The sequence below is a fragment of the Rhipicephalus microplus genome, chromosome 2 (assembly GCF_043290135.1).
Source record: "Rhipicephalus microplus isolate Deutch F79 chromosome 2, USDA_Rmic, whole genome shotgun sequence".
Classification (NCBI taxonomy): Eukaryota; Metazoa; Arthropoda; class Arachnida; order Ixodida; family Ixodidae; genus Rhipicephalus; species Rhipicephalus microplus.
Window position 1 is genome coordinate 49788442 of NC_134701.1, and position 15059 is coordinate 49803500.

The 15059-nt window shown below is 44.7% G+C and overlaps 1 protein-coding gene across 1 annotated transcript in view; it reads left to right on the forward strand.

Moving 5' to 3' along the window:
- The window catches only part of LOC119169094 (mediator of RNA polymerase II transcription subunit 30), a 79803-nt gene extending 65246 nt beyond the window's left edge, over positions 1–14557 (forward strand). The window contains exon 6 of the mRNA XM_037420186.2: positions 14409–14557. Within this exon, the coding sequence (XP_037276083.1) occupies positions 14409–14451 (43 nt within the window). The 3' untranslated portion in view covers positions 14452–14557. The remainder of the gene's footprint in view (positions 1–14408) is intronic.
- The last annotated feature ends 502 nt before the right edge of the window (positions 14558–15059 follow it).

Sequence of the window (15059 nt, forward strand, 5' to 3'; positions counted from 1 at the left end):
CGGTATCGTCACCTCATCGAAGTTTTGTTGGAAGTTGTAAGGTTAATGTAGGATCAAGAAAGCGTAATCTTGCATGAAAGAGGCTCATCCCAAAGTGACATGGAGAATTGGCGAGCAAGCATGCGGAGCATCTTAGCAGCGTCCGTCCTAGAGAGATTGGTATTGGCAGATCATGGTGTTCTGTATGGGCTGAATGGGCAGCTTGATCAGCTCATTCACTACCAATAATTCCACAATAACTTGGCAACTTTTGAAATATAACGTGGTGCCTTTTCTCTGTTATATGGTGTAGCACTCCTGCCATCTCAAAAATCAACTGTCCGTTAACAAGGTGTCTGCCAGCCTGGAAAACCTGGAAAAGTTGGGAAATGTGGACCCTTCTGAAAAAGTCGGGGAATTTTTCTTAAAAACCTGGTCAGCTCATGGAAACTGACCAGGTCTGTGCGACTATTGCGAAAATAAGCATTACCAGTGATGAAAGCTTAAAGACGTACTAACACAAGATTTCGCACTCGAGATGGCCTGCGTGATCACTTTTCATGAGCATGCATATATTATCTGCAAAATATCAACAGCGAATATAGCTTGGAAGGTATTTTATATTAATTTTGCACTTTGTGTGGGCGCTCGACTCCATTGCGCTATTGACACACTCAAAGGAGACACATGGGGACTTTCCTCACGTGACTGCGCTGCAGCAGTTTATGATGACGTCACAGTCGCCACTTTATTTTTTTTGTCGCGTTTGCTTCAGGAGACTATTACTCGGCAGCTGCTCGCAACTCCGTGCCTGTGACGCATGGGTTGAAAATTTTGTGTTTGTTCACATTGCTGTCCCGTTTCCTGTTAGAAAACTATTCTTGATGCCAACCGCGCGAAAGTGTTTCACAGTTCTGTGTGCTGACAAGATCGAGCGTTGCACCCGCTAGATGGTGCTAATTGCACCCGTTGACTTGTCGTTATTGAAACTGAAACTTACATTGGTCGATAATAACGAGCCTGTAATTAACTAATCGGTCCTGTGCTGCAGGAAACGATGTGTAGTGTTATGAATAACAGGCTCTCCCAGAAACACATTACAGTGAAAAAATCGCAAGGCCAAATTAGTGTCACTACTAAGCATGTACGAATATTCGAATGCTTGGAATATTGGTACAAACATCACTGTATTCGAATTCGCTTCAATTCGAATTTGAAATATTGAAAATTTCGGAGTACTAAAATAAACAAATAGGTGTATATTACTGTATTTACTAACGTAATCCTCGCACTCGCATAATTCTCGCACTCTCCACATTGTCCTACAAAAATAAGATTTTTTTTTTTTGTGAATAATTATCGCACCCCCGAAAATTAGAGCCACAATGTCGTCTGCTCTTTCCAACCACTGATGTTGATAGTGCACGACAGCGTGACATCATCTGTTATGCGTTATGCATACTATTAACGCACGGAGCCTCAATCCAAGCCAAGCCAAAGTGACAAGTGCGCCTTGTGACGTATTAGTGTACGTTGTATCCATTTTGTGGTTACATTATCGGGCAATACTCGCCCACACGGCTGATTTCAGTTGAAAGTGATACATTATGCGTTAAACAACGAGAACAAGGCCATCGGTAGGCACTTCTGGGTTGACGAGTTTCGTGTTCGCTACTGGCGACGGCAACATGGGCAGCTGAGAAAGCTACAAGACACGCTAAGCCTTTCATGCTCCTAAGACGGGAATGGATTGTAAAACTATTTTTTAGGAAGGTAACTGCAGAGTATTCTGTGTTATATGGACATCATCCTAAGGTTGACGTTACTCGCTAGCCTTTTGCGGGCTCTTGTTGAGTGACGAACGCTAACGCGACACCCGCAAGCTTTGTGTACAGTATTCTAAAACTCGGTGTTATTTGCTTACAGCTGTTGCGTCTGAAATATATATTGCCTTATGTTAAACTTGTATTTTCATTTTTAAGGTAAGTCTTGGCTGGTACTTTCTAAAGCTTGTAGTTACTTGCTCGCATGAGAATCCCGATTTGCTGCCACATCATGTTTTTTTTTTTAACACGACTGTGTTTTATGTCTGGGTCCACCAACAAGATTTCAGTGATGTATCACTGCACCGCAGCTGTAAGCTGTGTATGCCTTGAAAAGTAAGCCCTTTATATCAACCACTGACCTCTCACATGACGGTGGCATCTGCAATTGGTTCCTTCAATGCAACCTTTCTAAGTGCTCATTCTCAAGCAGCCCGTTTGCAATAGCAGAAGTGTACTTTTGTCAATGCCCTAATACACTCCCAGGTGGCGACCTTAGCATGAGTGTCAGCGTCACTCATAGCATCCATCCATACCAAAAATAGCTCTGCAGCTTGTGTAACGGGCCTGTTTCGCCTGGATGTAGCTATGCGTTGCCCACTCACACTCGCCCTGTGAATAATCGCGGCCGCCGAAAGGGAAGAGACGACGCGCATTGTGTTTCCCTCTGGTCGGGCGGTGGTGTTGAATAACTTCAACATGCCGCGAGTAAGCAACCTTAGCCCAAGTTTAGCATTTAATCTTGTCACGTGCTTCTGACTGTCGCAAAGATTTCTTTGGTTTTGCTCTCACAATGAACTACTACAGCTACCACAAGGATCTACGACCTCAAAGGTTTGTTTAATCAATAACGATAGACGTTAGTTTTCGGGATGTAGACGTATGGCTAAGTGTCAGCGTGGATGCATCGTCGTTAAGCGATGCTGTAGCTCTCAAACGCCTATGGACATTGTGCAAGCTATCTTATATCAATGTAGATTAAACAACTTTTGTAAGGACACATTTTACTTGTTTTACGGATTCCTATGACAGAGGGATCCACCATGTTCTTTTTTTCCCGCTTTGTAAATTCTCGCAAAAAATTTTTCTTGCATGATTTTCACACCCCCAACATTTCATCGATTTCCTGCGAAAAAAAGTGTGTAGGTTATGCGAATAAATACAATAGTTTGCGTGTAACCCCTGTAAAGGTAGTTTGACTGCGGTGGTGGGGTGCTAAGCCGCGAAAACACTTCGTTGAAAATTCGCTCTGCCGCGAACTCCCACTTCAAGGTGAAATGTGCAGCACTGTTCACTGTTGAAGCAAACAATGAAATGAACACCATCAATATTGCCGGCCCGCTAACAGCTAGTGGATAAGGCAACAGTGTTCATGCATGGCATTAGTCTGTCGACAGGACTCGGAGCTGTCAATTGCTTATGAAATTTAAGCCACTGTGCTCCTTTAAAGTAGCAAAATATAAACACGATGTGCACGCAGGTGTTTTTATTTTAATTAACAGTAGACCGGTCTGTACATATCATCCTCACATCGATTCACCACTTTTGACTAGTAAATGGGCATTATACAGACATATATGCTCTAAAAATAGTTAGTAATAAAATGTTACATATTTTACAGGTTATCACTTGCAATCTACCAAAAGTAAAATCCTGCTACTATTCAATGTTCCACTTCCTATGAACCTAAAAAATTGCATTTTGCAGAGGCCTTGCTTCAATATAAATGTTATATACCGTATTTACTCGCATAATAGGCGCACTTTTTTTTCAGAAAATCCGGCTCGAAGTTAGGGGTGCGCCAATTACGCGGGGTAAAATTTTCGAAAATTTTTTCAACTCGGTTCTCGCGCTTTAAATCTGCACACTTGTCAGGTAAAAGGCGACTTTATCGTTTACCAATTGATTCAGCATAAAACAAACATACCTACGTACCTTTTAATGAACAAGCGAGAGCCGTCAACTGCACACACACACACGTAAAATTTATTTACACAAAAGTCGTAGCTGTTCCTCCTTTTCCCTATTCGGAGTCCGAGTCGGAGATCACACATTCATCTTCGCCGAGCGGAAATTCGTTTTCGGTGTCCGAATCATCCGCACCCCACAACATGTCATCCTCACTCGCATCCAGTGCGTTCGAGATACCCGTCTTCTTGAAGCTTTTCCTGACGACTTCGTCGGAGATCGCCTGCCACGCTTCCACGATCCAAGCGCACAGCATTTCCACAGGCGGCCTCTTAATCTTACCATCTGTAGTCAGCTGATGTTGTCCTCCAGCCATCCAGGTGGTGTACAGCCTTCGAACATTGTCCTTGAAAGGTTTATTCAAGGACACGTCCAATGGCTGCAGTATCGATGTGAGGCCGCCCGGAATCACTGCCAGATCTGTGCGCAGCTCCTTTAGCTCATCTCGTACGCGGTCTACTAGGTGCCCATGAAAACTGTCCAGGACAAGCATGGACGGCAACACCAGACCACCCGGCCGCTGACCCCAGACTGTCTTCACCCAATCCACCATGAGTTCCGCACTTATCCAGCCTTTTTCCTGGACTCTGACATAGATGCCTTGAGGGAATTTTGCCTTTGGGAGCGTCTTACGTTTAAAAATAACGTAAGGCAGTAGCTTACGCCCTTCCGCTGTCACCGCCAGCATTACGGTGCATCGTTGTTTATCAGCGCCAGACGTTCTGACGATGACGCTCCGTGCACCTTTCTCCTCCACTGTTGTGTTCCACGGCATATCAAAGCAAAGGGGGGTCTTATCAGCGTGGCCGATCTGGGTCAAAATGAAGTCTTTCTGCTGTCGGAGCTTTATAACTAAACTGTGGAAGTCCACCACTTTGTCCTCATATGCTGCGGGCAAGCGCTGGCACAAGGTGGTCCGCCTTCGCAGTGCGAGGCCATGGCGCCGCATGAAACGAGTTGTCCATCCGGAGCTGGCTTTGAACTCTTTTGCTTCGATGCCTTGCGCTCGGGCTATTCTGCGTGCCTCAGTCTGCACAATATCCAACGACACAGCACAGCCGTCTTGTCGTAGCTCCCGTATATGCCGGACCAGTTGCTCTTCGACGTTCGGATACCTGCCGGTCTTGGCACCGCGGAAAGCCCGTCGTGTCTTCTTCGTCGCCTTAAGTTTTTCTTCTTGGTCCCTCCAGTACCGAATACTGGTTTCTCCAACGCCGAAATGCCTGCTTGCAGCCCGGTTGCCGTGCTCCAGCGCGTACTGCACTGCCTTCAGTTTAAACCCAGCCGTGTAGCTCGCGTACTTCCCCATGGTGGAACCAAAGTTCAATACACGACCACAACATACGCACACCGCTTGCAAAATGGCGTTTCTTTCTTTTTCTCTGATGGTGGTGATGGCGATCGAGCCCCCGGCGTTGTACACGTGACCTCTAAAAAGCGCGGCGATTTGGGGGGTATCAGTAATTGACGGAACAGCCGTTTTTTTTTTTTTTTTTCACTTATGGACGCTTTTTTTTTTTTTCAAGTTTTATTTCGACAAACACGTTGGTTAGGTCGTTGCACTTCGAATTTTTTTTATTTGCTCGTTGTTTTGCCTTCTTTTTTTCTTCAGGGTACGGGGACCGCGTTCCAACTGTACCGCTGGGGGGTAGAATCGTTTCTGATCACGGCCAAGTTCGGGGTGCGCCTATTATGTGCGGAATTAAAAAAAAATTGAATTTTCCGCGACCAAACCAGGGGTGCGCTTATTATGCGAGTGCGCCGATTATGCGAGTAAATACGGTATATTGTACTGGTTAATTCGGTCATGAAAGCTATGCCCAATGGCTTTGTAACACGTGATATACTATACTATACGAATTCAAAATTATTCGACAAAAATCACTATTTGTTTCGAACCTAAAATTCACTATTCGCACAAGCCTAGTGAGTACCCTTAAAAAAAAATGGCCCCTTTGGCTGCAGTTACAGTCAACTGCTAGAAGAGGCATGAAAAAAGTAAAAAAAAAAGGCAACGCATAAGTGTAAGCATTAAAAGATATTGACCAAAAGAACACAAGGCTCCCGTATCGGCACCTGATGCGGGAGCCTTCTTCACAATAATAGCCGTAAGATAGGCATAGGCGCAACATATTTAAGTGCGCCTAAACACGGGACGTAAGCTCCTAAAGTATTTTTCTCAGAAGCGTCCTATCACTTCTGTTCAGCATATACACAGGGACTCTAGGTGCAAGCATTATGCAAGCTTCTTTTCTTTGAACAGAACACGTGCGCTTGATAAGTCAATTTGGTGGCCTGTAGATTTCATGCGTTCAGTGAGGGCATTCGAGGCCACGTGTTATTTTGTCATGTCGTACTTGTGTTGTTTAACTCTTGTGTTACCGCAATAAAATTGTTACTTTTATATGTCTCTGGATTTAGTTTTTGCCAGTTTTAGAAGTACTCCAGCATGCATTGCTGCATGCCGAACTTTGCACAATGAAATGCTCTTTTCAAAAATGTACATTTTGTCACGACAAAAGTATTTTAGAATGAATAAAGATGTGAAAAGTGTGTAATTTTCGGTAGGCAACTGGCAAGCAGTTCAATAAAAAACACTATATATGCAAAAAAATGAAAAAAAAAGAAAATTCAAAATATACATTTTGAAGATAAATGACCCAGCAATAGTATAATAAATAATGAATGTTGTACAGAATGTCTCTATTCACATAGACAAAGAAAATTATAACCGAAGTGTTGTTTCATTGCTCGTGCCATGCAGTGAAGCATTGCTTGTATTTTCGTGAGATCCAAGAAAACTCATACACTTTTTCAATTAATTTCAGTTTTTTGCAATAAGAGCCTGTAGGTGTTCAAGTATATGTGGATTCCCATGATGTGAATAATCCATCTAATAAAAATATGTCCAAAGAACATCGCTATTTCCTCTAGCATCATCTATTTCCGTGAGCCGCTTCACTTCGCATAGGTTGGCGTTCCAATTTGTGCATCGAAGCATTTTTATTTGTACATTTGCACTTATTAGAAAAATAACAATGTCGTGCATAGTTGTATAACTTTCTAACTTTTTGCGCTGCTCTGCATTCAGCTCCTAGATGTGCTCTGGTGGCCGTCTTGTGTTGAGGAGAAGCTCTGCAGCAGCGCCAGCACACCGTGCCCAGTGACCTGTGGACCTCGCACGTAACCAAAGTAGCTATGAGATTGAGCACGAAGGTCAGCAGCTGCGCATATGCGACCGGGGAGACAACTTGAGGCCGTAACCAAGCAAACTTATGAACAGCTGTGGATGTCTCGGGCTGACACAAAAAATCGGCGCTATAGAACTTCAAGCTGAGGTGCTATCGTCCTCAGACTCTAAAGCTCATCCGTACTAATTTATATGCCGTTGCAAGATAGTTACGTGCGCCGCTTTTTTTTTTTTTTTTTAGTGCAGGTGTGCACCCATGCACGCGTGACGACAGCATCGGAGCGACTAGTGACACTAGGTGCGGCCCTGTATATGATATAATGATGCAAGTGAAGCCAAAGCTCCTGGAAACTGGCTGAGAAGGCCCCCCTTTAGACACGCGGTGGACCTTCGGAAATATTTTTGTGTGGAATAATTATTTCCCGACTCCTGGCAACAAGTTTGAAGGTAACCGCACGTCAGCTTCAAGGTCTAATGGCAATGATCTTTTGCATCAGCCTTGGACATCTGGAGTTGTTTAGGCGGGTTTGTTTCAGTCTTGCGGTCTCCTCCGTCACACATGCACAGCTGTTGAGGTTTGTGCGCATATTTAGAGCTACTCTGGTTATGGTGCAAGGTCCACGCTTTGCTGGGGCACGATGTGCTGGTGCCGGCTGCAGAGCTTATCCTCGCGACAAGAAAAGCACCGAAGCACACCTGGTCCCGCACTACAGAGCAGCACGAGACATTTCAGGTCTGCGCGTATCAGGTCTGCCCGCGATTTTTTTTTAGAGCTATCTGCGAAAATACAAATAAATATGCTTGGTTGCATATTTTGGAACACTAACCTATGCGGTGGGAGGTGACGCTGAATGAACTGATAAAGTTATTGACCTCCTTTATAGTTAGTGATAAAGTTATACATCACCTTATGTATAGGGGCATTGTTCACATCACAGTTATGCATCTGTACTCGAACCACAAGCAGGCTCTTCTCGTGAAAACACAAAACAAGACAGAACAAAAATGTATGTGGAAAGTATACGAGTGCATCTGTGTCCCATGAAAAACTGTTTCACGGCAAGGCATGATAAATGAAGCAGTACCTTGGGTGAGATTTATTTTGTCTATTTTAATAGGAACATTTTGAACAACATGAATTATTTTTCATGCTATTTTTTGATCATTTATCTTCGAAATTCATGTTTTGATTTTTATTTTATATTTCAATGTTTTTGCATATAAAGTAGAACCCTGCTGTTGCGTTCCCGTGTGCTGCGTTTTCCTGGCTGTTACGTCGTTTTCAGCCGGTCCCGGCACAGCTCCCATAAGATCCAATGCATTGGGAACCCCGCTGCTGCGTCGCAACTGTAGGACCGTTCCCGCATCATACGTTGCAAAGTGCCACGACGCTCAAGCCCAAGCGCCCATGTTGTCTTTCATGTAGCTTGGCTTGGCTGCTTGACGATGGGATTGGCCGTCCAAAGTGCCGGGGCAACACCTATGACGTATTTTAGGTTCATGCCAGTGAAAGCATGACCTTTGAGATCCATATTTGCACTCCAACAAAGATTATGTCTATGACGCGTTGGGGCCCCAAAATTGGTTTTGGCATCTGTAAAAGTAAGGTCTCCGAGACCTGTTTTTGTTTTCTTGGGATGTCACGCTGGAAATTATCGCATTGGGTCGCGCAGGTGGCCCGATTCAAAGGGTATAGCCCGATCGCCATCACCATCGCCCATGTGTGCCCGTGCTACCCGTGCTTGCCGCGGTCTACTCGCATTGCTTTTGTTTCGTGTCGGTCGTTGCACAGGTTATACGAGCGTGCAGCATAGTGCCTTTACACTTTCAACGCTCCAAATAGTCTTCAAACAAGATGACATCAAGAAAGCGGAAATCAATTTTGTTGCAAGAGAAGTTGAACATTCTTCGCGTTGTGAAAGAGAACCCGACGCGAAAGGAGGTGTGCATAGCGAAGGAGTTAGGACTGACGCCTTCCACCTTGAACTCCATTGTTGCAAAATGGATCGAAATTGAAGAAAATGCCCGAACCTTCGACCTCAAGTGCAAGCAAGCCCGGAGTTCGAAGCACGTGCATCTTGACAAGGCCGTTTTCGAATGGTTCAAACAAGCCATGCATTATTTGCAATGCAAGATGCCATGCATTATTTAGCATCAGCGTGGAGTGCCGTCACTGCTGCTACAGTTTAACACTGCTTCAACAAGTGTTTCGGTGTGCGCGCAGATGACACAACAGAAGCTGTTGGAGACGGTGCATTCACAGACTGAGACGAACTGAACACTGCCATGGAGACTGTTGGTGCCAGTGGAATCGCGTACAGTGACTACACTTCTGTTGACGACGCTGTTATTATCTCCGCGATGTTATCCGTCGACGACATCGTGGCTGAGTGCGCCGAACCATGCGCCAGTGACGAGGAAGTCGAGAAGGAGGTGGAGCGGATACCGGAGCCAACGTCCTCATCGGCCGTAGCGGCACTGGATTTATTGGGAAGATATGTGCGCACCAGTGACAATGGCGAGAGCCACATGGCACTACAGGTGCTTGAAAAATGCCTTGTGCTCGTCGGGCGTGAGAAGATGCGCCAGGCAATACTGCATGATTTTTTCAAGCGAAAGAATTAAAATAAAACTATGTGCAGTTCACCACTACTCCTTATTTCTCATTTTTTCACGTTTCTCAGCTCTTGCGTTTCCCGGCTCTTACGTTGTTTTTTTTTAACGGTCCCGTGAAAAACGTATCAGCGGGGTTCTACTGTATTTTGTTTTTTATTGCCGTGTTTACTTGTTGTCAAGCAAAATTGCACACTTTTCACATTTTTATACATTTCGAAGTAGTTTGGTCGTGCTACAACTTATAATTTTCTGGAAAGAGCATTTTATTATGCATAATTTGGTAAGCTGCAATCTGTGCTTGAGTACTTTGCTAACTGGCAAAATAATTTTTCTTGAGACATATGACAAATACCCATTTTCTCACGCTAATGAAAGAGTTAATACTCTCCCAGAAAAATTCTACTCGGCAGATACCTTCATCACTGCGAAAAACTGCAGTTATAGGATAAGTACTGCAGCCAAAAAACTCTTCATTCAGGTGTTTAAAAACGTGTAATTGTGAAGTGCTAAGTGGCAGACTGCCGACATGCAGTGACGGTGGCTTCTTCACGGTGCTGCCTCATTCCCCTCCTCCACGCTGCTTTGCTCATTTGTACCTTTCATTCTTTTTTTTAATTGTTTGATTGCCGCCACTGTCGGTCAACCACACACTGACCCAAAGGCAGGTGGCAATGCTGGTCATCTAAATCTTTTAACGGCTTTAAAAAAAGTTAGCAGTAGTTAAGCTCTGCTTTGCCAGGATATCTGTAGCGTGACCTATGGACAGACAGACAGACAGACAGACAGACAGACAGACAGACAGACGGATGCATAGGCTGACGACGGATGCACAAACAAACAAACCGGCTAACGAGCGAGCTCACGCAATTCCAGCCCACAAGTGACATGTCACTCTAGGAGCTTCCAGGCTTTCTGCAGCGCACCATGTGACATCGCTGTTCCCCGGACATGCACAGCAGGGCTTTCGATAAGCCTCATGAAAGTGCTCAACATCGGCCAGTGCCGCTTATGATACAAAAGACTTCTGTGTTGCAAGCACATGGCACGATTTTGCTGAGCATCACAAATCCTTCATCCATAGCACAGTACACAGATGCACACTTCCAGACAAACATTGATTGGGGGAACACTGCATAGCTAACAATGTTGAGGAAAGAATGGTTGCTGTCGCTCTTCTAGTCCGTCACAGTTCAGTACAAAACCTGTGAAAATGCCTATGCCTCCACGACACATAACCGTAGTAACACTGCCGCTGGGGACTTTTCTCCTTGAGCGCATTCATTTTCGGGTAGCTCCGCCCATCGCACGGAACACTTCTAGTTGGCATTTGCTTTGCTCTGGCTGCACAGTTCTGCCTACCATGAGGTCATTGGAACCTTCCTGGACAAATTTGTTCTGGAAAGTATCTGGCAGGTTTCTGGCTATCAGACACCAAAAAAAATCGCAGCATATCCACGGAGTGAATGATGATGAGTGGGGCGAAGCGTTCGTCAGCCCGTCCGTGCTTTCGCCCATCTGCGCGACCATCTGTGCGCCCATCTATGCATTCGTCCGTCTGTCCGTGAGTTCGCCCATCCATCTTTTAGTCTGTCTGTCAGTCTGTCCGTCCTTGCGTCCATCTAGTGAACACTCCAAGTACTGCCATCTCGCATCTTGCATCTCCTGTGGCATATACCTGCTCTAGAAGAAGTATGTGCCACCGGTGCTACCCACTACAACTACATACATCACAAGATGTACAGACCCACGCCTGAAGGAGCTTCACCCCTAAAAAGATGCTGCTCGCCGTCATCATCGTGAGGACTTCACGGATCAATTGTGGGTCTTTGGAGACTTCCCTTTCAGATGCCATTAACCCCTGCAGTTATATCTTAAATGGACCTTCAAACAGTTTTAACAAATTTGTAAAAACTCATTTGGCCAATAGACAAAGTCTTAAAGGTAATGTAGAGACCGATTTGAGCTCTCTGCCTAAACTGGATAATTTATTCTCTGCAGATCGGTGCAGATCGCTGCAACTCGACCAAACGCATTTTAACTCGCCTATTCACAGAGCAACTTGCTGTGGCCACTTGTCGTCGTGGCTGCAGGTCTAATTGGCTGTCATGGGCTGTAGAATGTGTGGAATTGACATCGGCTGGTGGAGTTGTGGCGCCTGTGTGGAGCAGATACGAACCACTCCGCGATCTTCATCTCTGCTGCCAGATGGCATGCGCGCTTCCGGGTGCACTGTGTCATGGCTTCTGAGATTGCATGCAGCCCGTCAGTGTGCAATCTTCTAGACGAGTAAAAGGTCTAGACGGGTAAAAGGCCAAATCGTCAAGCACGCTCATGAAAGTTCTGCGATCGCCAGCGATACCAGCATGCTTCATGAGTTGGGAAGGCCAGGCAGAGGTGAGAAGGAGGGTATGTTATAGTAATTGTCCATAGCGGCTTTGGTAGACGGAGTGTCACTAAATTTGTGGTGCGAATGGTTTGATGATGCTCTTGCCTATACGCTGACAGAACTTCAAAAAAACCATTTCAGGGTCCCTCTAAAGCCCGTTCCGCCATGCGAGATGGTGCGATTACGAGTGGGGGCAAATGTACAGCTGCATGTCACAAGTAAAGACACAAAGCAAACTGATAAACATGCATGTGTGACAGCCGCAAGCTGCTACAGCTTTTGGGGACGCTTCTCACTTTCGCATATCATATAGTGCTGCGCATGTTGAGTTGAGCTTGTTCAGACATTAACGAGTGGCAGTTTTTTTCACAGACGGGGTGAATCGCGCATGATCATATCTCAAATGTGTCTGATCAAGCATATCACTTCCACTTTATGGCAAACCTGGTCCCATATCTTCAATTGGCAATGCAAAAAGAATGGATGCTCACGTGGCGCAGTTTTCTTTGCTGCCACGGCAGTAGTGTTCATTTTTATTTGGTAGGGGTTTCGAGGCTGTTCGGCCCAGAACCCCGCAAGGAAGACGCAGAGCCAGAACAGAACACTGGTTGTCTAAGCATTCGATCTTGTGTTATTCGTCTTTTCTCGAGACTTCAACACACGTGATCACGACAGCTAGTTGCCATTTTGTTGAAACTGTAACTAGCTGGCTGACTTCTGGCTGCCAGTGAGATACCAGAAGTTCAAGAATCGAACATTCCCTCTATGTTTTTCGTAAATAGATGTTTTGGCCCTGTCATGTCAACATGGGCTTGTCAGTCTAAACTTTTACTGGACTCAGTTATTAATTTTCTCGTATCGTACATTTATTTTTTTTCGAAACATATCAACCAGGTTGTACTATTTAAAGTCGGTTAATAGTCGTGAAGGTGTTGTCTTCAGCACGAGCCTTCACCTTGTTTTTCCCCTAATATTGACAATAACATCTTTCACTTTATGAGAAATATGTGCCGTAGTAAAACAATGTGCAAATGATATACATTTTAGAAGCGATTTATATTGAAGGGTCTGTTATGCTAATGAGAATTTTGATGGAAATAAAATTCAGTTGCAGTCTGATGTCAGACTTATCTTCGGCAGGGTGTGCGAATGCAAGAATATGCATGGATAGCTTTGTGTGCTGGCTTATCAACATCCACTTTTCCAGCTAATTTGCCCAAGATTCTTGGTGTAAAAAGAAACCTGCAACCACAGGTGCAGTACTGTGTTCACTCAACATGACAGCTCTGATAGGCCTGGCAGTGACTTGAGACTGAAGGATGACATGCTGGTCAATTTTTCAAATGACAGTGCATTGGTAGTGTGCCTGCGATTTTATCCGCAGTCTCGAAGAGTGCTGCTTTTAGGAATAAATTAATCAAGCCATTGTGCAACAAACATGTGGACATTTAATAAGAACTTTAATATAATGTCAACCTCTTCAGCCAAATATTAATGCCAAATCACCTCATCTAATGCAAGATGCACACACAAAGAATATATGACACATATAAACAACATAGCAACATGTGCAGCGTACTGCAAATGAATTCTGGGTCACCGATGTTTGGCTCACCCTAGGAGTCTGAGCGAAGGACACACGGTATTGCACCAACAGACGTGCATGTGTGACAGCAGGGTTGGAGAGCCGGTTGTCGCCAACCACGCTGAGCCACGAGAAGAGGAAGAGCTCATGCCATCTTAAGGCATCTGGGTAGTACACGGATAGGTCTGCTTCTTCGTTCTTTTGGCTCTGTGTGGCCGGAATCCACTTACCGCAAGACAGAGTTAAGCAAAGTTTAGCACTTACACTTTTCCACTTTAACCTTTTTAAAAAGGCTCACGAATTCGAATGAGCTCACGAAGTTCACAACGGTAGATTCTTTTATTTAAAGCAAAACCAAAACACAGCAGTGAACAAAGCCAGAAGTGCCTGTGAAGCCCACAAGCACAAAGAGAAGGCTCTTCATGTACTACTTATCATTCCCATAGTTTCTGAACAATTGCAGTGCTAGAGCTCCCTCTATTTAATTTTTGAAAACTCTATGCTTGGTCCCATCTGGCAGCGTCTCCTCGGGAGAACAGTCCCAGCTATCGCCTGGAAGTGATTAAGCTAGCCACGACATGCAGGTGCCATGAGGTGAAAATTATTTAACAGGGGGTGATCCCACCCCTACAACAGGGAACACTGCATTTTATGTTCTCGTCAATTTCTACTTCTGGTCACATATCCCCGAAGTTTCATTTAAAAAAGCCTTCCACCTCTTTTTTTTTTTCAAATGTGCTCATCTGTTCGTGTTGAGGTTCAATTCACTGTTCAAGTCATGATTGTGTTCTGGTGGCACTGTGGTCGAGTAGTACACCCACAGTCATGGAACTGAATCCGTATTTTGTTTTCTCTTTGCAGACATCTCCAGTTTACCCACAGGATCTCATCTCAAGCGAAGTGACTAAGGATGTAAATGTGAATGGTCGTAGTTTACTGCAGCAGCAACGATACGTGTGGAACTGAGGCTGTACGCAGTTAGCTTGCAATAACAAGCAGCCTAAAAGTTACGGCTTGTCGTCCTGAGTTCTTGTTCAGACATGAACAATGAGTGGCATCTGAAAATTTGTCATGACAAAAGCGTGTTTCACATGCCATGTGTATCAAGGCACACTAAGGCGCCTCTGGCTGCATCTATGAAAGCTGCAAATGGTTAAAATTGCATCCTGAAAAGCTGCAAGAGAACAGGTTATAATTGGACTGTTCATTCATAGAGAAACCAGAGGATTGCCTTTTACCAGTACGTAGGGCCGATTGCCTGGGACACTGAAAGAGTGACATGTAGAATGTCAAATATTTTGAAGCAGCTGGGGCTCCACCATATACTGGGCACATTATGAGCAACTTTTTATTTTCCTGGTGCTTCGATCACTCATAATGCTTGTGTTGCGTCTGCAGTTTATAACCTCTAGATGCTTCTGTTCTGTACTGCTAAAGTTTTCTCTGCTGTATTCTTTGTTGTAACCTATTCTGGTTATTCTGTCAGTAAGCACATGTGAGTATTCTATTGGT